Consider the following 26,108-nt stretch of genomic DNA (forward strand, 5'->3'; position numbering starts at 1 on the left):
GTGAAATGTTTATTAATGAGAGAGGCACACACAGAGCAGAGCTGCTATTGAGGGACTTATCGCTAATCTCCTGGTTAATGCGAACAACCTTCCTATGTACCGACATAAATTACTAAGGAGCCTCAAGACCGGGACATACAAGTTTGTGTCCAGCAAGAACTTGTGAGTTTGTCGTGATCCAAAACCGTACACAGAAGTTGACGTTCCTGTTCAGGCTTCACTGAGTAAAACTTTATACCGTACTTGTATTCAGCAGTCTTGTCAGTCAGAACGCTATGTTTACTGTGTGTATTTAGTTTTTTTTTTTAAAACAGAAATTTTACAATTATCTGCTGGTTGCAATTTTACATTGGTGATTCTAGCCTTGGTTCGGAAGGTTGCTGTGTCTATGAAAGGAGTAGTGTTTGTCTAAGTGTGTGAGTGTTTGGTATCTGCTATGCCTTTGCCTGTGCCTGATGTCCCAGCCACTCACAGGCTGGCACTGGACTGTCGTTCTCTTCTGGATCATCGGGTTGGCAAGGGTAAGTGATAACACAACCTCCTCTGTTCTCTCCCTGTCTCCTCTCTGTCTTTACTTTAACAGAGCAGGACATTTTATTTAAAGTTCCCTTGTTCCAAATGGGACAATTATGCCTAATTAAAGATAAGTTATGGTGCCACTGGAAATAGTGTTTTGGGTTATGATTTGCTCTGAAGTGCTTCCCTGTGTTTTGGAGTTAATTTGACTCATTTTATTGTTTCTTTGGGACACTTCAGTAGTCCAGCAGTGATCTTGCACAGTGTCTTCCAATTAAAATTCATTTTTTCATGCTGGGTCATTTAATTGCTTTCATTATCTCGATTAATACAATTTTCCATTGGAAAAGGCTTTCTGTTAGATTTTATTTACTCAAAGAGATATTTAAACCCATCAGAAAGTGGTTCACATACTCTACAGTGGATGAGGACATGCAATAACAAGCAAAAGGGACCTTTCGCTATAGGACACCAATCACTGAAAAAGAGACTACAGCACAAATCAATGCTGCAATTAAACCAATAAGAAAAAAGGAAAAAAGATTATCTTATAGTCTAAAAAAGTATTCAGTTTAGACATGATTCAGAATGTAATGGAATGCAGTGAATAGTTGACTTATGTGGATGGTAGCATCTTGAAGCATTTCTGACTGAATTTGTTTTCATTCTTCCCTGATAGAGCCTAGTTCTCCACCGTCCACTGTTTATTCAACCATTGCTGATGTAGTTCTCTTTCTTGGTTTTGAGAATTCAGGATACCAGCTAAAGTAACAGAATGGAAATAAAATGTATTTAATTCTCAAGGACGCTGCACCATCATAACATTTCTGGTTCCTCTGCAGATTTGTGTATTGGAGCTAGTTATTTTATCTTTTTCTTTAAAAAAAAGAAAAATATATTTGTCCGAGTTATTGTGTTGGAATGATCTAAAAACAAGCATGGATCGGTCTGAAAGTTCTGCTTGTTCAGATAATTTATGATGTTCTGTGAAGAGGATCTGCCACTGAACCAATCTGAGCTATTTGTTAAAAAGACTTGTATCTGTTTTTTGTTTGTACACATTCATATGTAGGGGTATCCAAGCTTTTGGATGCTAATGCAGAACATTTTCTGCAGTAACCACATTTAACAAGTGACTTATTTTTTTGAAGATAATACGAACCCAAGAGATTTATACTTGATGTCAGCTTTATTTACCGGTACATTTTTTTTTAAATATACATGCATTCTTGCATTCCAAGCCTGTGTATTACTAAAAATGGTTTGTGTAGGGGCAAGTAAGTGCTGGTCAATTTCAATCGGTGACTGTAATGCTATTTAATAGATGATGATTGGATACAAGGCAGCACATAGGCTCAGCAAGAAGGTTCTGTGTGCAGTTTGTATGTTTTTGTGGGTTTTCTCCGGATGAGTCATTATTCCAGATCTTTTTTTGGATGCAATTAGTGGTGCATATTCCAGACCAAGACTAAAAGGACCATTCAGATTTTTTTCAGCAGCAACTCCAGGAGCCAGGTTCTGTGATGGTACGATAGCTCATGGCAGTTTACAATTCTGTGGTAGCAGCATTATAGCAGAAAGGTACATAGAGATTTTAGAGCAACATATCCTGCCTTTGAGGTGACATTTTTTCTCCATTCAACCTCTGTGCATTTTTCAACATAATGCAAAAACACATTTTGCACCTATTACAAAGTTGTGGCCGAGGAAGAAGTTGGTATCCGTACTGATACTGGTATCCCATGACTCTTAATCTCAACTATCTCAAATAGTGAATTTATAGAGAACTTTGAAATTATTTGTGGAGAATTTTGAAACAGGCCACAATTAAGGCATGTTTGCTGGAAAAATTTGAAAAATGACATTACAAAATGGTAACAATTTTACTGTCCCAACTAGTTTGGAAGGTGTATTAAAACATAATGCAAAAAATGGGTATATATAAACAAATTAAATTAAGTAATAGGAAAAAGCATGTAATATTATGGGTTTGTAATGCCTGGAAAGACATAAATGTCAAAGTAAATGTAATAATCATTGTATTTTTAAAAATACATTTTTCCTCAACTGTTTTTGCAATTTGAATGTGGTAAAAAGTGAAGATAAAAGAGAACAGATGTTTTAATTGTTAGACCCTAAATGTAAGAGAGTGTTACATAAAGTTGCATAATCGCAGATGTAGAGGAATAGCAAGAGAAATGATAATGGAGAGGAGGGAAGAAGTGATGGTAGCTGCGTGGGAGGGAGGTTTTCTTTTCTATCCCCTTGGTGCATATTCCCCTTATTTTCTGCCCCCCCCCCCATGCATTCTTTTTTCTTCCTGCACCAGATTTATTAGAATGGATGTGGGTGTGTTTGTATGTGCGCCTGTACAGTATGTGCTGCACAGTCCCATTGAGAAGGGGCGCTGTTGCAGAAGAATGGGGAAAATCCAAGGTCATCACGGCATGCTTTTCTCTGACGTTGTCTGTCAGCCCCCTTTTTGTGCACAGTGTGTAAATGCCTGTGTGTATCTGTACGGGAGGGAGAGTGTGTGTTTGTGAGTGTGTGTGTGTGTGTAATTCATAGCGTCAAGCCACGCTCTGCACCAATCACAGAACGCGCTCATATGCCTTTTAGCTCAAGTACACGTGCGTGCATTCATCTCAGTCTAAGAGGTGTGCGTGCAAGTGTGTGTGTGTGTGTGCTTTCCCAGTGCCTTTTGGCGCGGCAGTGTGCCTGAATGAGAAACTGAAGCTGCGTTAAGGAAACATAAGCATCTGTATTGAGAAACTCCCATATCCCCAGCAATGTACGGTAAGAATAACGATCATTTTTCTACTCCATATTGATTTGTGCTCTAGGTAGTGTACGCATGTGAGTAATGTGAGACATGCAGTGTTGAGCCAGTTTTCCTACATTCTACAGTCGCATTTCCTTCTTAGCTTCCTTGTGATAGATTGCAGTTTTAATGTCTCTTGAAAGCACCTCATGGAAACTAGGACTCTTATTCTATTAAGTTACAGTATTAGACCATAAGGACACCCTGCTTCGAAGATGTTTTATTTCGGTAAAGGACTCCAATTTGCTTGAATTCTTTTTTACTTATATTGTTTTATCTGTCATAGTTGAGCTAATAAATCTCAAAATGTGTGATACATTTTGCTAACTCGAGGTTGAAGATAGTCAGACTTGTTTTATAGGTTTTTTTTTTAATATGATATATTTACAATCCTTATAATATTCCAAGTAGCATATGACAATTTCATGTTTTGTTTTGTTTTTTTAAATAAGGGAAGACTAATATAAATGATGTGATCAAGAGAAAATGCCCTTGGTAAGTAGCTTGCTTTAGCTGTGGTGTTATTGGGGCATGTTAATATATAGTTCACCGACCAGTGCTAATAAAAAATGTACACAGCTTTGCTTAGAGAGTATTGATGTTAAGTCTTATGTTTAAAGGGTAATGAATAATCGACGTGGTGCCTTCTTGAAATGAAGTTTGTGCAGTGTGCTAAATGTATAGAAAAGATGCTCTGCATTTGAGTTCTCCATGGTCCAGTTTTTGCGCCAGTTTGAAATTGATTTATAGTTTATCGGAATGGCTTTGTGTCATGAGGATTTGTTGGCAGCTGGGTCTGGACATCACTGTGTTGGTCTCTTTATACACAGCCGTGTTTGCTGCCACCCACACATGATTGAATATGTGCTTTAAATTTGACTTGGTGTTCCTTGATTTATTTAGGCTGTGTGTGTGTTTGTGTTTGCGTGTGTTAGTATATACATTATACTTTCTTAAAGGTAGGGCTCACCATGATTGAGAGAAGGCTGTGATATATATGTTACGTCACATATGCAACCCCTTTGAACATCTGTCATTCTGTCTGCTTACCACACACACACACACACACACACACACACACACAAATCAAATTCTTACTTTGTGTCACACTTCTGTAGTGCTGTCAGCCTCGTCTGTGATCTCGCCTCCACTCTCCTCATCTCCTGTACAAGCTTTCCCAAAGTCACGGCGTGACAGCTCCTGTGTATCGTGGTTGGTTTTTGAATTGCCCTGCTCATTATTCCTTAGTCGCTTCCCCTCATGTGTCCTCTTCCTGTCTTTGTTGATCTCTTTTGTGCCTGAATCCACTGTCTGAAGATGTTAGTGAACATAAAAACAACAGACCCTTGCGTCTCCCCTCCTCTCTTTATGTAATAGCACTGAAGTGCAGGAAGCTAATTGTGAGAAGTGACTTGTATGTGTCTTGAACATCCCTGCGTGTTTGCACTGTGGCAGTGACAATAAATTACAATGTCGGTACGTTCTTGGTTTCTGTATGCTTGATCATGTTAATGTGGCCTGCACCCCCCCCCCCCCAAAAAAAAACAACAACCAAAAGACGAAGTGCTTTGCATGCCTCCAGGTGGATGTTTAAATGCTCTCTCTCTCTCTCTTATATATATTCACACACAGAAGACCACATGTATATTTAATATTGGGCAATGTTTTGTATTTGCATAGGATTTTGTTCAAACATGTCTTGCATTGAAATTTGACTTTGTCTTTATTTTTCTCACTTCTACATGCAGTTATTGCTCTCTCTATAAATCTCTCATCCTAGTGTGGAAATGTTAAGCTGATATCCAGGGAAAATGGAGAGTGTAATCTGTTAATGTACCAACCTATTGCTTTTGTGGATAAAAATAGATTTGTGATTGGCTGATTCCTTGCTGTGGTGAATTGATAAGTAGAGCCCTTACATGTGTACTCAGACTTACATCACTAATTTCCAAGTAAGATGTTTCCCCAAGTCTAATTGCAGCAGGCAGCAGAGATATCCACCCTTTATTGTCTTGTTGTGTGCATCTACTAGTGACTTATTCTTTTTATTTATGTTTCAACTTTGTGCAGCCTTGTTTGTTATGGGGGTATTTTATGATGCTTGCTATGAATCTGTATGAATTTGTGGAGGAGCTTGGTGTCTAGCCGCTAAATGTGCCGATCAGCTTGCCAAGCAGAGTAGGAGGATGTCGTGAGACCCCCTGCTATGTTTTCCTTTTCGCCGCTGTCATGCAAATGCTTGCATGTCCACCCACACCTCGTTGAACTCCCTTCCACACCAACCCATCATTACCAGAAACACAAATTAGCTTGCCTTATTTTTACACCAGCTGAATACAACAGCCAGGATTTTCTCTGGTGGAGAGTAAGATTTAGTTTCTGGCAGAAACATGGTAAAATGGCACATATTGTCGTTGGAGGATTGCTGGAAGTGAACTCGGCGATTGCCTTAAATGGTGGCAGTTTTTGTGATACGGTTACCTGTTGGTTCAATGTGTCGCATCAAGAAAAATATTTTTCATCACTGCCACTGTGTTTCTTGTGGTAAAACAGATGCAATTCTTTTGGGTGAATTGTATTTTACTTCATATAGCATTTGAAGTGTAGTGCATAATTGACCCACCAGTTTGCAACAAATGGCTGGTTACATGATAATTAAAAATGTAAAAAAAGACTGCCTGAGCAGCAGGAGAAAATGTTGTTTATAATGCAGAAGAGGTGTAAATATACATACCGGTACTCACTTGAATAATGCTGTACTAAAGGTAGTAATGTTTTTCCATCCACATAAACTCTTTGTACATACCTCTCTTAAGCTGACAAAGAAAATTGGAAGATTTGTCCTGGACAGACACGATGCAAATAGTAAAACCTGTCACTCATTCAGTGCATTTCAACCCACCTCCAACACTTCTAGCTCTATATTTTTCAGTCTTTTTTTTGCCGTCCTTTTCTTCTTCACATTGGTGACTTGTTACATTTTCCTTAATTCATTATGTGACTCCTACACTCTGGCTTTGGGCCAACACTTTCCAGGATGAGACGGAGTGGTGGAGGAGGTGGAATAACAGGAGGATTCCAGAAGGTTCTTTACTGATTGAAGTGATGGATGAAAGAAAAAGAATGCTATCAGGATGGACAACTCTTTTAAATAAAAAGCATAATTCAAGAGTTCAAGTGAATCTCTTGAGAGCAATTGGAATATTTTATACTTTGGAATCTTTAGGTACTTAACATGGTAAGGATGTTTTTTTCTTAATTAAAAAAAGATTCATCAAGGTCTGCACAAGTCTGTTAGTGACAACATTTTTTTTTTTTTTTTAAGGAGTGAGAGATGGCCTATTTTTGTGCATTGGTGACTTGGATTCATAGCACGTTTGTGTTCATGATCTCCATGTTGACAGTATAAATACTGTGTTTTTTGAGACAAAAGGCACCAGCTGGTCCTGGCAATCTTGTGTCTCTGTTGGAGCCTGGGTGTCTCATAGAGCAGTGTTGATGATGAGACCCAAGTCTCCCTGCCTTGTTTAAAGACATTTTTCTTCTTTTATATGGATTTGATGGTGTTTTGAAAAGATGCTTTATTGTGTTGAGACAAGAGAGAATTCAGTTGGATACAGTACATCGTTTTATAGGGGGGCAACTAGGCAGCCAGTAATCTTGTTAGTGTTGGGTCAGTGCGCTCTCATAGTCAGGATTTACTGCTTCAGTGGTGAAAAAGGCTTGTTTGTGACTGATTGACATTTGACAAGTGTCAGACTATCATAATATTCATTACTTGGCTCTTCAGCTGCGTTTGCAAAAACTATTGTTTTAAGTTAGCTTTTGGGTCTTACATTTGAATTTTAGGAACACTGTAGGGTAATCATTTTTATTACTCGGCTGAAAAATATGGTGAAAGCAATCATTTGGGGTTTTTGGAAGTTATCCCTTTTTTCATATCTTCACTCTCCCAGGGTCCCCTTATGACTCAACACTGCTGAATTCCTCCATCCAATCAGAATTCGACACTCTCTGACTGCATGACTTGCTCCTTGTGAATGCAAAGTTAGAAAAATCACAGTTCCTATTATTTTTGTGTGTACAGTATATGCATATGTTTGTTGCTCTGTTCTCCTCAAGACTGTCCTGATTGAGTAAAGGGCATATGGAGGGAATTTATCTGTTCCTGTACATATTTCTGTGTACAGATGGGCACTCTTTTCTATATTTGACTAACCACATTCTTTCCTTTTCCTGCTTTTCCAAAATCACACTGCACACTGTCTTGCTTGTATGTGGGCAACATAAAGACTGATCTACTTTAACATAACAGTACAGGAACAATAGGCTGACCTTGAAGTGTTGTGGGAGGCTGCTATATTTATTTTATTTTTTTCTTGTGCCATATACAAATATCAATAGAGCAATGTCAGTTTATCATGTGTAAATATTCTGGCAGTTTATAAAAGCAATAAACTTTATTTGGAGGATGCTATGAACTTCTCCTTTTATGTCGAATTTTTACCTGCCACAAGCATGCTACAGTGGGACCTCCATAAAATTAAAATGTGAATTTGTAGTGTGCACCTTTTTATAATATCTAATGAATTTATAACAAATATCAACGTGTTTTAACAATTATTTACCATGCTGCATTTGTGTTTTGTGTGCTGACAAGGTAATTTTACAGTTTGACTGCCCACCAGTGACTTTATGATACAAAATGTATTTGGTATAATTAATTGCTCCACTTATAGTCAGTTAAAATATTGAAGTTAGTTTGATACCAATTCTGATTAGACTGCACTATCTACTGATTTCAGTGCAGTCTGCAGATTGCAATTGCTACATCCTTACCTTTGGACCAGTGGCTGCTTTGAGCAGTTAATTTCTCTTGATTTAATTTGCACAATAGGCACTACAGACAAATAGTGTGTTTGCTTTAAAGGGGGAAAGCAAAGATGCGTTTATTGCATTCCTCTCATTTATACTGTGTCTCGCAAACGGACCATCTTTATTTTCCTCAATCTCTCTCCTTTTTCAGGGGTTTGTGGCTGCTGCGGGGCCCTCAGGCCTCGATACAAGAGACTGGTGGATAACATCTTCCCAGAAGACCCAGAGGTGAGAAGCAGAGTGGGAAGTGGCACTTTCCTTTATTTTAGTAATGCCTTCTCTTGATGTCTGCCACATTCAAGGTCAGTGTACTTTTCTAACATCTACTGTACAACTGCATAAATCATGTGCGGATTAATAAGGCACTTAGTGAGCTGTGGCAAGCTACAATTTGCACTGGGGTCTAGGTGGTAGACACGTGTTGTCCGTTGGCTGTCAAATATTAGTTTAATAAAGAACAAGTTAGAAATGGTAAAAAAAAAAATCAACCTGCATGATCATATGTACTTGCTTTCTTCAAACTACAGATTTCCTCTTTGACACGCTTGCCTTTGATAAACTAAGATCTGATTCTTGCATGACTCATAAAGGGAATTAATTTGGATGGAGGTGAAGAGGAACCCCTCATTAGAGTTCATGTGGTGCTGCAGTAATCCACTTATTTTTAGGATTTTCAGCAGAATTGCATCACAGGGAAATGTAATACATAGACACTTTGTTTCTCAGTTTCATATGGATGTGGCTGTACACTAGCAAAAAGAGTTAAAGAATGTGTTTGGAGCTAACTGTTCTGACTGTAGGGAGAAAAAACCCAAACAAAAACACTTTTTCAGAACAGGAAAAACACAGGAACAGGTAATACTAATGGAGCTCTTATTCAAATGACCACATTGACCCTAAAATAAGACAACCTTGCTTATAGGACAACAACCCTTTTAAAAGACACATCTTTTGGAAAATAAACTCTGTTTTGGTAAAGATTTTTTTTTAAATCTAGGTATCTGTAAATGAATCGCATAGTGCTGAAAGACAGCAGCTTTTTTCCAGAGTTTGAGTGCAAGTGCTGGGTGAGACTTGTCGTGACCCTCAGACATAGTCCTTTATGCTGCATCATACATCTGGATCAGCCCGGGCTGCCTTTAAGCTCAGTGACAGGTTTGTTAAACTCTGGTGATTTCCAGGATTTCACTTGAATAATGGCTCAAGTGATGAGCGGTGTTTAATTCCTTTTCACAATCACATACTTATACAACTCACTCTTAGGAAAGCAGCTTGTTTTGGGACCGTGGAAAGCTTCTCTTAAGCTGTTGGTGTTTTGAAGGGACCTTTTTTGGGCTTACCTTCTTTGTACATTATGTTCTCTCTGAGTATATTTTTAAAGCTCAAGTCATGAGCACATTCAGGTTACTGACAATAGGAGACACCAGTTATTATGGGTGTACCGGTATAAGTACTTAGAAGTCTGCACCCTGAGTACAGGATGACCTACCTTTTTCGCATACGTTTTTTGGGGAAAAAAGTTTTGTATTTGGGCCAATATGATAGTTGTATCAGCAAAACATAGGTTGTGTTGGAAATCATCCCCTACTACATAGTGTCTTTACCATTTTATATAGCTGTCTGAGTATGTAATAATAATTGTTATACCCTATATAGTGCACTCAATGCCTCCCATAATACATCATGAAAAGTAACAAACATCCAGTGGTCACTTCATTTGGCAATCTGTGAATCAGCAAAGAGCATCTCGAGGAAAACAACACAAGTCTGAAAGCTCGTTCTGCAGATGAGCTCACTTCATAGTCCCTATCACAGAACTCTCTTACACAGTGACCATGGAGTAGTGCACTGCATTGGGATCACGGAGGGATTTTGGACACATCCGTGCAATACTACTTAGCTGGAATGCAAAAAAGCACTGGAACTGAAAAACAGTTGAAATTCAAGGAAATTGTTAATGTTTCTTGAGTACAGTTACCCATGATTATCCTGATTTACTGTAACATGTCAAGGCACATGCAGTATGAAGCCAGTTCTGTAGTTCTATAATTATTCACTATTAACTCTACATTTAAACTGAAGATAGTGAATGAACTATAACAAATGCCAACAAGACAGACGTATCTTTGTTGCCACTGTGATTATTTTTTGCTTTTTTTCCTTTTTGGAGCACTGCCTTAGCTTGTTTGACTGTAAATGAGATCTCAGGAGATCTCAAATCCAGCTCGCCTACCCCTTGAATAATGTGAAGTGCAGTAAAATAGGTCAAGGAGGAAAGTAGGAGGGGAAACTTGACTCAGTTAAGCTCTCTACATTTAGAGTTTTTGGATTGGGCAAAAATGCTCAATTTTTATATACACATTTTTGTATCAGACCATCAAAAATGATTGGTGTGTCGATGAAATGCAGTTTGATATTTTACTGAATTGTATTTATTTACCTTACTGTCACTGATGTTTTTCTCAGTCTAAACATAGATTTCTTGTCTGTCCTTGCAATACATTTTTTATCTACAGTATCAATTTTATGACTATGTTGTGTTTGTCCTTTCTTTCTATTTTTTACTATCTCCTCGCTAGGATGGGTTGGTCAAATCCAACATGGAGAAGCTGACATTCTACGCCCTGTCAGCTCCAGAGAAGCTGGACCGTATCGGGGCCTACCTGTCTGAGAGACTGTCTAGGGACGTAGCTCGGCATAGATATGGGTGAGCTTTCTGTTTACATTCAGTCCAATACCTTTTGTCAAATCCATGTAAAGCTTAAACTTGAAACTTGCCAAACCTTCATATAGCAGTTTGCGCTTATTGTATGTTTTTACAAACATAGGTCATGGTCAGTCATGAGTTACCTTAGTCAAGTGGAAGTTGTTGTTTTTGCACTGCTAAAATCTAGTGAAGATTACAGTTAAACTTGGGATTCTATTTCTGCCTCTGGGAAAATTAAAGACATATGTCCATCTTTCTTTTAAATTCAGGTATGTGTGCATTGCCATGGAGGCCCTAGACCAGCTGCTGATGGCCTGCCACTGTCAAAGCATCAATCTGTTTGTGGAGAGCTTTCTGAAAATGGTGCGCAAACTGCTCGAGTCTGACAAACCCAGCTTGCAGATCCTCGGCACAAACTCGGTACGTTTTCTGGAAGATATTGCTAATATTTAGTTTATCACTTTTTATATGTTTAACCATGATTTATGAAAAAACACAAAAAACTAAAATAGAAGTTCTCTGTGGTAATTAGTTGTTATCTTATTTAGCTAGATCTTATTTTGTAATTGAAAATTTATGATGTGATAACAAAATTTGACTGAGGTAGTCTCAGTGTGGAAAATGAATTCCCTTCAGAGAGAGATAGATAATACACAACAACTGAAAATCCCCTGTTGTTTAATATCTGTTTTACCATTTCTTTTCAAAAAGATAATAATCAAAGTTGAGAAGTTTACTTTGAAATTAAATGAATAATCATATCTAACAATATAATGCTCTGTAATTTGGGTAACAAGTTAGAAAAACTGCAAAGACAGCTTTTCTTTGTATGGCTATAAATATTTGCACTACACTCAAAACAGTTTGTTGCTAATGTGTCTTAGTTTCTAAGCTTATGCTTCCTGTTGCATCAAATTCGACCCATTTGAGTGGATTTAAAGGTATTATCAAATCAAAAGATGACAGAGTGCAACGATGTTTCTGGTATGATGACACAAAGTAGGAAATGTAAACCTTGAGATGAGTATTTCAGTGAGATCAGAGCTCAGTAACAGAGTAGTGGGTAGTGTTAAGCCTGGGATATACTTGCAGTTCAGACCGCGTACGCAACATGGCCGCCACGCGTATCCTGCGTTCATTTGACGCATCGACGTGCACGTTCTCAAAAAGACACTGAACGCGTACGCTACCTGCAGTTCTCGCTGTGGCCGCGAGTGGCGCTGGTCCCGGTCAGATCCCATCTGGCCAGAAGTGACGACGCGGAGGTCGCTGGCGCCGTTTCCTTTGCCGAGATCACAACCAAAGCAATGTTATAATCTCCTACATCATCCAATGGTGTCATGTTAACTTGTTCGTTGTTCTAATCTGCTACTACCGCTGCTACTATCGCTACTACTAAATATTTAATCACTTTTCCAACTGTTGCTCTGCTTACTGCCCCCAATCGGTGACCGCCGGTTCGACGCGCTCTCCTCGCGTACTACGCAAGCGACGTTGCGGTTTGTGGTGCACGTGAACGGACGCAAACGCAAGCACCAATAGCAAATATATCCCAGGCTTTAGCAGTGGGAGTCCTCTGATGTTGGAAGCAACTATCAGCTCTGTCTGACAGGTCAGGAGAAGACACAGAAATTAAATCAGTTTAGATGTAGACTTGCAGTCATCCATGCAGACTGATGAGACCGGATTTAGAAGCTTCACATTCATATCGTCCTGGTATTACTCTAAGACATACATAGGATTTGTTAGGCAAATGTTAGGCAATGTGCTGGTAAACCAACCAAACATTGTTTTTGTGACTTTGCAGACATCAAAATTAATTTCTTAGTCATTTATTTATATTTGTGAACAGTTTAATGGTCAAAAAGTATTTACCCCACTCTGCCACCTTATCTTTGCTTCTGTCATGTGCTCGAAGCATAAAAGTAACACCTTTGTACAAATTATGATCAAATTAGTTACTACGGTTTTTGCAAAGTTACCTTTTAAAAAAAAAAAAAAAAAAACGCTCTTCAAATGCTCAGCAAAAAGTCTCATTTTGTGATAATGTAACATGAGGAGTTTTCTTCCCAAAAAGAAAGGTGTGTGTTCATGTGCATTAAGAGGGGAGTGGCTGGTGTAAAGTGTGCAAGGAAGATGGTTGTGACAAATTGAAGCAAAGTGCTGCTCGCATTTGCAGTTCTGAATTTGAATATTTTGGATTGTCGAAAATAAAAATGTGAATGATTGCCAAATATATTCATCCAATTGGTAATAAAGCAGGGGATTTCATTTCACATTGCTGTGTATAAGATCTGTTTGCTGGCAGTTGGGGGGGGGGGTCCTTTTTCTTATTGCTTTATTGGCCGATTACCAGTTAAAGCTGGTCAAGCTGACCATTGTCATCAGATGATGAATTAGTGCATCTCTAGTTGTATATCACAGATATCAGTCCTACCAAAACATTCACTTTAAGTGTTGCGTTGTGATGGAAGATTTGAGGCAGTTTTGCCTGTACGTGCAACAAAGTTTGGATAGATGTCAGTCTCTACAGCACGTGGTTTTAGCCACTTCCCTCTAAAGCAATCAGATCTAATGTTGGTTTCAGCAAATACAGAGTCTAGACGTCAACACTGGGAACTTGTCCAGTATCCCTGGCAGTAATGCTAGACGGCTTCCCGGTATAAACTGCGGCAGTGAGTTGTTGCAGCCACCATTCCACTTCATACTGTAGCAGTGGTTATAAGCTCACTTTGTTTAATTGACTCAAAGTTACTTCATCTTATTTTAAAAGCTCTGTTAGAAACGGGAGAAAAAGATTAATAACCTATTCCTTTTTTTAATTAATTTTCTACATCAACACTTCTCTTTTATTATAATTGTTTGTGCTAATCCTGCCAGCAGTTTTGAATCAGGCTGGATTAGCCCAAGATAATGAGTAACTGCTTCACTGACTGCTGGCTATAGAATTATTGCTTCAGGTGTTGACGTTATCTTACTTAATTTGAAAGAAATCTGGTTTATTATTTATAAACTGGAGAGTGGTTTGAAGCTCAATATCAGCCTGTTTATTTATCTGACATTTGCTGGCTCAGTGGGAAAGCCCCCCTCTGTTATGCATCCTTTTCTCCTAATAAGAAATTCTCTTGCTACAAGTGGATTTGAATTTAATAAGGATTTTCAACTGAATAAATTGAATAGAATTTTTATGTATTTGTACTTCTGGGGGAGGGGGAGTTAAATATGTCCCCAGTTAAGTGTCTGACATAATGAATTTGTCTTTTTTGCTGTTTGTCATCATTTCAGTTTGTTAAATTTGCTAATATAGAAGAGGACACACCATCATACCACCGTAGTTATGACTTCTTTGTGTCACGCTTCAGTGAGATGTGTCACTCAAACTATGAAGACCCTGACATCCGCACCAAGTAAGTGCACAGATGCTAATTTACCCTGGGGACATAATTATTAGGTAACTGCTATATTTAGATTAGCTGGGAAATGTTTTTTTTTTTTTTTTGGCTACATCTGGATATTTTTGTTGTAGAGTATTTTTTAAATAGATCCCTTTTTATCTTTTGTCATTTAGATCTGCTGTAAATAGACAGTGACTTGACACAGTGTTTGACAAGTTAAATATAACTTTGGTGACATGAAAAGATAACTCTGAAATGGACTCAAACCAAAGCTGGATTTAAAAATATACATATCGCTAAATACAGGTCTCTTTTTAAGCCCTGGATTATTGTCTTGGTTTTCAGTCAGTTGAGTTCTTTTGTGTGTGTTTGATTTCTGGCAATCAGGATCCGCATGGCAGGCATTAAAGGTTTGCAGGGTGTGGTTAGGAAGACTGTCAATGATGAGCTGCAGGCTAATATCTGGGACCCTCAACACATGGACAAGATTGTCCCCTCTCTGCTTTTCAACCTTCAGAGTGGAGAGCGTACAGAGAGGTGAGTAAGTGCGTATGTGTATATATGTTATCTTGTGTCTTAAGGTCATAAAACGGATCAATCAAGGCCATTATGTTGCAGCTGGCTGGTGTTGGTTGCTTCAACTCTTCCCAAGCCATCACCCATGCCAATATTTATTGTGAAAACTTGAGAACAGAGGGTTCTGACAGTTTCGCATGCCTTAGGGTAACTATGACCCAGCGAGGAGCATCCGAGAGTGTAAAAAATAGGACATGGGGAGTAATATTTATGGAGAATGCAAAAACAGAAGTAGTGCAGTAAGTGGAGAATAAAAGCTCTCAAGCATAGAGAGCTAGAGGATCCCCGTATATGTGAGAGTCTGCAGAGTGTGGAGCTTCTCTCTGTTGGCAACATTCTGAGAGCTGAATTTCGCTTTGACGTCAGTGCCGAGATCTGAGAGAGTGAAAGGAGCAAAGGGGGAGGGCAGTGAGTTGGTTGGCGAATAGATTTTAGAAAATAGAGTGATAGAAATGAGGAGGTTATTGACAGTGAGAGTTAGACAGACCGACGCAGTCCAACAGGGAGTTGTATTTGCTTCCAGCTTCCCTTCTTTCTGTTTACAGTCCGTGGTGTCCTCTGCTGAGCTTCCTCATTTCCTCGTCACACTGAGTCTAGCTTGTCATTACCCACAGGGATTGTTCAGAATCTAATTACCTCACAGTGGTGCGTTTTTCTCCACTTTAATCTCTATATACACACATCACTTTATTTAAGTTATAGCTAGGCAAATTTATGTGTTGTATTTATTTTCTAAGTTTGAGTTTTAAACAGTTTTTTTGTTTCTCAATTTATTGTCCAGATATTGGCTCCATGATGCAGAGAGAGAGAGAGTTGTGTATAATCAGCCTCACAGAAGCCAACCATCCTGCTGTGTATATGAGAACTTACCCTGAATGGCTTTGCAAGGATTATTCGTTACTGCTTAGCAAATTAAAAAAAGAAAAAAGAAGAAATTAAAAGAGGAGCTTAGAGCTCAACTTCTCTAAATGATTTCCCGGCCGTCATTATGAAAATATTAAATATAAACCTTGTGTGAATTAAATTGTTATATTCAGTTCAATGTATGCAATTTTTCACGTTTGAGAAGCCACTGAGAGCCAGGATTTCATGTATCATCCTCCCCAGCAACAGACAAGATAAAAGAGTCAGGTTGTTAATAAATAATGTCATCATTGGTGGACTACCAGAGGCTAGTCATGACCAAGTTACAGCGGTGGTGGATGTTTTTTAACTATGCATGAGAACAACCCACGCACATATACGCAGGCTTGGACACAGTCATCTCACTGTAGTGAACCAGATGAAGAATAAACAAATACTCAGCTAACACACTGCACATGTCACCTCATTTTCACTGCAAAAATTTACTCCAGGTACAAAAGCTGCAGTGATGCAATGGCCCTGCAAGTGTTTTTGTTGTTGTTATTAAATCTTTGTGTGAAAACAAAAATTAGCCTTTGTGGAAAATAATAATGTTATAGAATCAACGGATATCACATCTTTTCCTCTTTGTTTTCTTTTGCTGTCTGCACCCCTCCCTCTCATGTCTTCTGTTTCTGCTTCTTTTTCTGCCTCCTCACCTGCTTCACTCCCTACCAGCCGTTCTCCCTCTCCGCTGCAGGCATCGGAGAAGGAGAAGGAAAGCCCAGTGGAGCTGACGGAGCGCTGCTTCAGGGAGCTGCTGGGACGAGCCGCCTATGGCAACATCAAGAACGCTGTGACACCTGTCCTGATGTAAGACATCCTTGACAACTCTTATTTCTTGAATCTATCGTCTGTTTTTGATAGCTCTTTTATGCAAAATGTTTAGAATGCAAGAGAAAGCTGCATCTCATATCTCCTGTTGCCGTATTTTTTTATCTCGATGCTAATTGGTAAACAGGGTGCGGTAGGGGTGCTGTCAGATTGTGCTGCTCTTGCCTACATGTGGGCTTGTGTTTGAAAGAGGTCATTTCCATTTTGCAATCCTGTGATAATTTGAATTTCCTTTGATTCAAATTATTTTTGCTTTAATTAATTGTTTTTCTCTCTGAACATGACTCATGATTTAGATTTTTTTATAAACCGTCTCCCTGTTCTCTTCCCTCTCGACCCGCAATTTAACTACGCCAGAACCATTCTCAAATTTGATCTGTCAGTCTCTATTGCAGTCTGTTTTTTTCCCCCTTGTTGTCATTTCCTGGATTCAGATAGAGTTTGAATTTATCCCTATATTTTGGAGCTTGCTTTGATAGTCAAATGGTGAAGTTGTTATGTATAACAAAAATGATTAAAAACTAAATAAGAGCCATGATAAGGATAATACTTAACCCCCCTCAACAAAAAAACTTCAGAAGTAGTAGTTTCAGGTACTTTTCTTACTAATTCCATGTGTAATTTTGTCTTAAATTTATTGTAAACCCTCTTGATCCATCTATCGTTTATTGAATTATTTCACTTAATGGAGTTTACATTACCACTAGAATTGCGTAAAACGTAAATATTGCAAAGAAAAACACATAATTGAAACACCTGGAATTGGAAGAAAAAGTAGTCAGTCATACGACCATCTGCTGCCTTCATCTTCTGTTGACTATTTTTGCAACAACAATAGCGTCAGTCACAATAATTTTTCCAACAGTTAAGATGTTTCCATCCATCTTCTTCGAAGTCAAGATCCTTATCTTCTTTGCTTTGAAAAGAAGCCCAGAGGAAGAGATTCTAGGAGAGTTGCACTCATTAAAACAAGTCTTGCGGGACAACTTTTCACGAGAATTACACTCGTTTGCAAAAACACCATCCGCCGGCAACCCCCCCCTACACACACACACACACACACACACACACACACACACACACACACACACACACACACACACACACACACACACACACACAGCGACAACATATCGAATTTCAGAATTGCCACTTTCGTTTTGTGGAAAAAAGTGCAATGAAATCTACCCTCATTTGTTATGAGCTGTGAGACCAGCAGTTTCTCATCCACCATTGTTTCCGTCTGTTACAGTACATGCCTCAGTAATTTAACATCACAAAATCCCTGGATCTGTGACCTCACATAAATTATAAGAACTCATCAGTTCTAGTAGCTGTTCAATAGTAATTACTTTGATTATGGGTTTGGTACATTGTGATGCTGATTTTAACCAGTATTGAGTTTTTCCACTGTTTTTCTTGCACTTTAAGAAACTTACAGCAACACCAGGCACTATGTAATTACATCTTCTGTTTCCTCCCCTGTCTGTTCCCACAGTCACTTAGACAACCACTCTCTATGGGAGGGAAAGAACTTTGCAGTGCGTTGCTTCAAAATCATAATGTACTCCATCCAGGTGAGAGATGAACTCTCCTAAACTCCTTTCTTTCTCTCCTCTGTTGACCTAATTTCCAGGTCCAAGTGGTATTATGAATAATTTAATGTGTCTCATGTGTACACACTGTTTTTATTTTTCATAAGTGAGTCCAGATCTTAGAAGTTCAAAGGAGAAAAATGCGAAAACCTTCAAGGAGTTTGCACAGATTTATAGCCAAAAATCTTTTAAGAAAACTCAGTGCTCCTCACAGCTGTTGTCCATTTTGGACTTTAATGAAAGATGTTAAGAGTGTGCCTCTGTCCAATTTTTAGACTCCTTTCTGCTTTAAAGGCTGACTGTAAATCACCAGATTTCTACCATTTTTCTTGCCTCTATGTTTCACTCATTCCCTCCTTCTGTGCTTTTTTTCAGTCCCAACATTCTCATCTGGTTATCCAGCAACTTCTTGGTCACCTGGATGCTAATAGCAAGAGCTCAGCAACTGTGCGAGCCGGGATAGTGGAGGTTTTGCTGGAGGCAGCTGCCATTGCAGCCAGCGGTTCTGTTGGTCCGTTACATGCACACATAAGACATTGATTGGAAAGTTGAGAACAGGTTTTGATAGCAGATAATTTTTATTTTCGATCATTCACTGTGTGTTTTTCAGGCCCCACTGTGTTGGAGGTGTTCAACACTCTGTTGAGGCAGCTTCGTCAGAGTGTGGACTATGAGTTGACTGGATCTTACGATGGAAGCACCAACATTGGAACCAAGATTATCAAAGCTCATGAGGAGAGGCAGCTGCAGGAGGCTGTCATCAGGACCATTGGTGAGTCTGTGGGTAGTATATCATCTATTTTTGATACTGTGTGGGCTCGTGATCTGAAGTGCCCAATCTTTGTGAGGTTTTTTTTTCTTCCCCCCAAATCCTTGGTTACTGCATGTATCATATGTGAGAAAACCCTTTTTTTTTTGTGTATCTTGATGACACAATTGCCAGGAAGCTTGTCTTCAATGTGGAACCTTTTCACTGTGAATAAAGAATATTCAGTGATACCAATTTGTGGTTTAAAAAAAAAAAAAAAAAAGAGAAGAGGATTTTCAAACTGATCATGCCCAATGTTGTGAAGCCAACAAAGGCTAAGAGGCTAAAAATAAAGCTAGTGCGGCACACAATCATCTCTATTATCTTTCACCGCTGCTGGTGTTTGTAGCAATCATATTGAAAATGAAAGCTGTCTCCAAACTGGTTGAGAAATTGGCATAGAAAACTAATTTATTACGCCTTTAGTTTTATACAAGTTTTTTTCTTGTATTTAATCTGTCTGATGTGCATCTTTTTCTATTTCAGGTTCATTTGCCAACACCTTACCGACCTACCAAAGATCAGAAGTCATGCTCTTTATAATGGGCAAGATCCCTGTCCCTGGAGTTCACCTAACTCTGCCACCTTCTGGTTCTGAGTATGTTACTCAGACAAATCACAGCACAAGTGTTCACACCATTTTCCTAGGACACACATGCACACCAGCTGGCATCACATTACTTTATAAACATTTTTTTAAGATGTGGATGTTGGGGACTTAAATGCTGAATTACATTTTCTTATGTTACTGTTTTCCTCCTCAGCGAGAGTATTAGGATGATTCAGGTGATGTTACTCAAGTCCTTGGTTCAGGTAAGTGGTCATTTATTTTCTAAACAAACAGAATGTTTAAGAATTTTTTTTAGAAGCAGGAAATAAAGGCACAAGAGGGAAACCCTGTCTGTTTAATTTCTAATTTTATTGGAATAAAGGCCAAATGTGAATCTTCATGTTGAAAAACAACACTTTTTATTCCTTCTTGTGACATACTAAATGAATATGACTCTTTCTCATCAATCTTTCAGGTGACAGCAGGTTTCCAGACCACCAACATGCTGACAGCGCTGCCCAGCTCATTCCTGGAACCGCTGCTGTCTCTCTCTCTGACGGAGGATCCAGAGGTTCGACTGCTGGTGCTCCAAATTCTTCTCAGTCTCATCGACAGGCACGACAACGTACCCAAGTTTGCCCAGATAAGGTGTGTACGTTTGTGTGCAGGAACATGGAAAGACTGAAATATAAATATTTTTGGTTTTAACCATTTTGTTTCCTTTCATCTTTCTGTGTAGCATCATCTCTGACATCTCTGTTCTGAAGCTCAAAGTTGACAAATGTTCCAGACAAGACAATTTATTCATGAAAAAGGTACACCTTAATGCATCACTGTGCATCTGTAGTTGTTATTGCTTATCTCATTATCTGCATTGAAAAAAATTCACAGGTTTAAACTTAATAGATAATTTGTCATAGAACATTTGACTTGCTTATGCAAACTACACAGAGTTGTTTACCAAGGACACAAATGAATTCAAATGAATTGATGTTACAAGAGTATTTTGTCCCTTTGCAGCATGGACAGCACCTGTATCGACACATCTACCTGGGCTGTAAGGAGGAGAGCAGCGGGCGAGAGCACTACGAGACCCTCTTTGCCCTGTTAGGCCTTCTCAGTGTGGAGCTGGCTAATGAGGAGGTGGTGGTGGACCTCATTCGACTGGCGCTTGCCTTGCAGGTAGACTTCCATTCTCCACCGTGACTCACCGACAATGTTGTGACATCGACAGAGAAAACAGAAAATGACTAAGTATCACACCTTGCTGAATCCTCTTTGTATCCTGTGCAGGACATGGCTCTGTCCACAGACGAGGCTATGCCTGTTTATAACCGCTGTGCTGTCCATGCCCTCGCTGCCGCTTACCTCAACCTCATCTGCCAGCTCACCACAGTTCCAGCCTTCTGCCAGCACATACACGAGGTGCGGGTCTCAACCCAGTCGTTGAAATGTGTGTTTGTGCACGTCATGTTAATAAATGTATACTTTCTTTCCCCGGCCCTTCAGGTAATTGAGGTGAGACAGAAAGAAAGACCTTACCTTTTGCCTGAAGATGTCTTCATTGAGAATCCTAAGTATGTACCAGTGCCTGTCAATATTCCCGAACTATACTAGTGTTAAATTTAGTATTATAAGTAGTTAAGTGCTCCATAAAAAATCTTGGTTCTCTCGTTCTTACTAGGCTGCCTTCTTCGCTGGAGAAGGTGGAAGGTGATGTCCTGTTCCTCCAGTCAAAGATCACCGAGGTCCTTGGAGGAAGTGGTTATAATACAGAGAGATTGGTTACACCTTATATCCCCCAGTATACTGGTAAAGAATCCCAAAAGTCACTGGCATCCAAAACATTAATTGAAATGCAAAGCTAAATATTGAATAAAGTAATATAGTATAATATTTCCTTCTCATTCCAGAAGAGGACCGGCTGTCGAAGAGAAAGAGCATCGGAGAAACCATCTCGCTTCAGGTTGAGGTTGAGTCTCGAAACAGTCCAGAGAAAGAGGAGGTAAATGCTAACATAAAAATGTCAAATATTTGGCTTTTAAAGAAATGTAACTCAAAGAATTTCACAAAAGTGCTCTTAACCTCATCAGCACATCATACCATTTTCTTTTTTACTTGTTTTGTTCTGTAGAGAACACCAGCAGAGGAGATCACATTTGAAACACTGAAAAATGCCATAGGTATGTCCACTTGCTTTTATCTGCCTTTGTGGTTGTAAAATGTTTCCTTCTCATCTTGCAATTTATTAACCCCAAATAACTGTTACATTCAATAAAACTATAAATTGTTGCTATTTTTTTTACTTTGTGAAAATCGCCATATTATAGCTTTTGAAACGAATGCAGAGTACATTATGTTTTTTCTGTTGCCATCTAGTGGACAGTGTTGGTATGGAAGAGCAAGAGAGGGAGCGGAGGAGACAAGTGGTGGAGAAGTTCCAGAAAGCTCCCTTTGAGGAGATAGCCGCCCACTGTGGTGCTAGGGTACAGTAAATTACATTTTTAATCTGGCTTTCCTTTCCGCATGTTTGTCTTTCACTAACGTTTGATTAATTTTTTTGCTTCTAGGCCACAATGCTGCAGAGCAAACTAAATCAGATCTTTGAGATCACAATCCGGTGAGACCCATACCTTTTGAGATTTTCGAATTGTATTTCTAAAGACTGATGACATCAAGGGCATTGATTTTGATTAACAGAGTGGATCACATGATGATGCCTTGACTCATGGTGATGCCATTTGCTTTGTTTTGTTCCTCCTTCTGTCCAGACCCCCTCCCAGCCCTTCTGGAACCATTTCATCAGGCTACGGCCAAAGCCAGAGTCGATCTGTTCCCATTTACGAGATGAAGTTTCCCGACCTTTGCGTGTACTGAACCGCAGAGTCTTCAGCATCGTGGCAGAGCTGATTAACCTTTAAAGACAGGGGAGGGATTTGAGGACGGGCAACTGATCCTCACTTGGAAGTCCTTTTGACCGTAGAATAAAACGTCCACAGTGCATGTGGGACAAACTCGGCTGCAACTTAAGAACAAGCCACTTCTTAATTAACTCGGCTCTCAGATTTCTTTTTAGCCTTTGGTTGCAGCAAAATCAAGCTGGCTAATGTCAATTAATGCAGCAGGTCTAAAAACTGGCTTAATTTACAAACTCAACCAGTTGGATTTTCCCATTGGAAATGGCCAATAACATTTATGAAATTTTGACAATGTTGTTGCAAATCCTGCAACTGCAAATGTTATTGGCACAGTAATAATGAGGCATTCTTTTGATTTTCTTTTTCTCTTGTTTGTCCCTTGCAGGGTGCCATACTACTTTTAATCATACAATTAGATTGGCCAATCTTCCTTATTTCTGCTGTTATTTTCTCTGTTTTGATAGTTTTGATAAATAGATTATATGTGAAATAGGGGCATTTTAATTTACTTGACAGTGTAATTTTGTGTATGTTTGATGGATCGATGTAAAAAGTTACTCTTACAATCTCCCACGTTACTCGGCACTTAAACGTCTGTCTTCAGTGTTTAATGCTGTTATAGTTTTGTTTTGCTTTCTTAGTGTTGGCCAGAAGTGCTTTTTTTTATGTCAGGCGTTTGTTTCCTAATTATTGTTCTATTTATTATTTAGTTTTTAGCTGTTTTTAAATCAAATAACCGCTAATCAAATAAACATTAAAACACACGTTGCACCCGTCTTGGCCACACATACTCCTGAAGCGTTTACCGTAAAGTTTACCCAGAAAACAAAAATACTTTTTTCTTTCCATATATAAGTGTACATACAGAGGAATATATAAATCTTTAAGCGGATGTACAAAGTAGGGACTGTATGTGTGTGCAGGCGTGCCTGTGTGTGTGTGTGTGTGTGCGTGCGTGCGTGCGTGTGTGTGTGTGTGTGCGTACTGTATACTTTAATTTTAAACTGCCACTTCTCTGGTTGTGTCCACAGTTGAGTTACTAATCTGCTTAGTATCCACATACCTGTTGTCAGAATCTCTAGTCAGCAGTAAACACTAGAAAAATGTGATCATCTGGAGGCCATGAAGTATTAGTCTATTTTTTGATTTAAAAAAACTTTGAATTCTCCTTTTTTTTTTTTTTTTTAGCATCAGTATAACCCACAAGAACATGTTTCAGCACCATCAACCTTCATTGTTGCCAATACATCCTCAGTCCTGTAGGAATGGGTTTGCACACAGCCTACCAACAGCGGTGCACCTGTCTCATCACAATCTGAAAAGCCATTTTGTGTGCATGTGAGCACACACACAGCTATTTAAAAAGAAAAAAGACAAGAAGAAAACAACAAAGTATAATGGCAATAATTTGGCACGAGCCTGGCTTACACAGTCCAACTGTTGGTAGCAGATATTTTTATGTAGGTTGAACTGTGCCTCCTGTCGTCGTGCTGCTGTGATGGTTCTGTTACATGATGTTTATAGAAACTGCCCTTCCCTCACCTGCGCTTCTGTGAATGAGCTGCGTCAGGCCTGCAGCTGTCTTTAATGTGGACAGTGGTCTCTGGTTTGTCCCTGATTTGTCACGTGTTGTAGTCCAGTAAGTTCCATTATTTTCTCATTTTTAGAATGTATTGACCAATGTATGTATATTCGAGTCCATATGTATCAGTGTACCAACCATATGTTCTTGTTAACCTTTTTCTTTTTTCTTTTTATGGTGTGAGTAAATATATGTGTTCATGCGTTTGTGAGAACACTCACTCGTGTCTTTTATTGTCAACGCCAGAGACACAGTTTACAGTTTTGCTCAGTGACTCTTTGCACCATCCTAATGAAGACAAACCTATTAAAGGATAATGCACCGCTGTCTAAACCCTTCAGTGATACATTTGATCTTTTCAACATCTTGGCAGTGAACATCTGTAAATCAGTCAGTGTATGTTGCATCGTGTAATATTGTAAACCAAACATACTTTTTTTTTTTTTCATTACATGTCTGGTTGATAGCTCCTTTACGATGTAGTGCTGTAGGTCAAATCTATTCATTTTGTGGACTTTGCACTTTAAAAACTGGATTACCTAGTGAAAAGGCAGCTTTTACATGGAGGAATTGCCTTATGCCTGTCATACCTGACTTTGCATGCTAATGATGTTGCCGTGTTGTACAATAAATGTATCTTCAACCATGAAAGGCCCAAAATGTCCCTCTTTTTATTTCGTTATTAATGACAGTCATATCTACATAAAAACAGTTTTTGTTGTCAAGTCAAGTGATTTTTCCAGAGATACAGTGGAAAAAAAGAATCTTGGATGGGAAAAGGGAAAAGGGAGAATTTCTTACAGAGATTTTAACCTTATTTCACCAGCTGGTGAGCTCAATGCTGTATTCATTCTAGCTGTTATGTCACGCCACTTGTTTTTGCCTCGGATATGCAGGTCATCTGATTGCCTCTGTAGATGGTTTTGACTCCTGCAACTCTCTTAAAACCTGATATGTGTTTAGTTTTTGACAATATGTGTTGTTGTTTCCTACATCGTTAATCTAATGTTTGTTTTTCTTTTCATTACTCCTGTTTTATTGGGGTAGAAGGGCATATTTTTCTCATTTACAGACTCAAAGACAACTTTGTATACTTGCCTTAAAAGAAAAAGAAAGAAAAGCGTTGTAGATATCAGTACTTTGTTGCAATGGTACTGTATTCACAATACCTGATTTAAAACCAACAAAACTCTCAATAACAACTTTAAAATGTGTTGAAATTAAATGACAGAATTGCCCGCATTCATAAAAGGAGACGTTTTAGTAATTTACTGATAAACACAGTGCCATATAGTAAAGACATCAACTATTACCTTAGAGAAGCAAATGTTCAAGAAGCCCATGAACCGACACTGATGAGTTGGTGGATAGAGCAGGTTGTCCTGCCACTGCAAGGTCAGGCAATCGATCACCGAGGTGTCTGTGAGACATCAGACCTCTGATATGCTTCTCAGGGTGTGATGGTAGAAACAAAACAAACACAAAAACAAACGCCAAGGTTGTGTCTCAGGAGGCAGAGCAGAGTCAGCTGCCAATCGAAAAGTCTGTGATTGATTCCTGGCCTCAGTCTATATGTTGAAGTGTCCTTGGGCAAGACACTGAAACCCACAGCTCTTCTGATCACAGACTAACCATCACCACATGGGGTTTAGTTCCAGTCGATCACTTCATACTATCCGTCAAGCTGGTGATGATCTGGGCGAGTTTTGCAGGAACAAGTCCAGGATACCTCAAGAGACAAGTGTGTGACCACATCTCTCCTACAAAGTTTTTTTTTTCTTTGAATTTTGTAACAGATCTTTTTTTTTTTTTCACTTCACATACAGAAACAGTAAACATAATTCAATAAAAAATTCAAAGTGACAAAGCGTTTCCGTTGGCAATTGTTGTGTAGTAGGTGCTACAAGGGTAGTAAACGATAGAAATCTTAACATAAGCCAGAACGGCTTCCAACAAACCCGTATTATCTGTCAACCCTCCCTACCCACCCACTCTACCCAAATCGAAAATAAAACAAAAAGAAATAAT

At 38.9% G+C, this 26,108-nt stretch overlaps 1 protein-coding gene across 1 annotated transcript; it reads left to right on the forward strand.

Annotated features, from left to right (window-relative positions):
* The first annotated feature begins 79 nt into the window (after positions 1 to 79).
* On the forward strand, positions 80 to 24,731 carry LOC133464640 (protein EFR3 homolog B). Its single transcript, XM_061746742.1, has 24 exons — positions 80 to 162; positions 475 to 521; positions 8,364 to 8,440; positions 10,792 to 10,919; positions 11,189 to 11,339; positions 14,205 to 14,326; positions 14,702 to 14,851; positions 16,472 to 16,606; positions 18,126 to 18,204; positions 18,598 to 18,733; positions 18,833 to 18,994; positions 19,517 to 19,628; positions 19,795 to 19,843; positions 20,056 to 20,228; positions 20,320 to 20,395; positions 20,601 to 20,762; positions 20,874 to 21,005; positions 21,090 to 21,157; positions 21,265 to 21,392; positions 21,494 to 21,585; positions 21,715 to 21,763; positions 21,960 to 22,066; positions 22,151 to 22,200; positions 22,352 to 24,731. The coding sequence occupies exons 1-24, from the start codon at positions 95 to 97 to the stop codon at positions 22,455 to 22,457; spliced, it is 2,559 nt and encodes an 852-aa protein (XP_061602726.1). The 5' UTR covers positions 80 to 94; the 3' UTR covers positions 22,458 to 24,731.
* Positions 24,732 to 26,108: the final 1,377 nt, after the last annotated feature.

The sequence above is a fragment of the Cololabis saira genome, chromosome 18 (assembly GCF_033807715.1).
Source record: "Cololabis saira isolate AMF1-May2022 chromosome 18, fColSai1.1, whole genome shotgun sequence".
Lineage (NCBI taxonomy): Eukaryota > Metazoa > Chordata > Actinopteri > Beloniformes > Belonidae > Cololabis > Cololabis saira.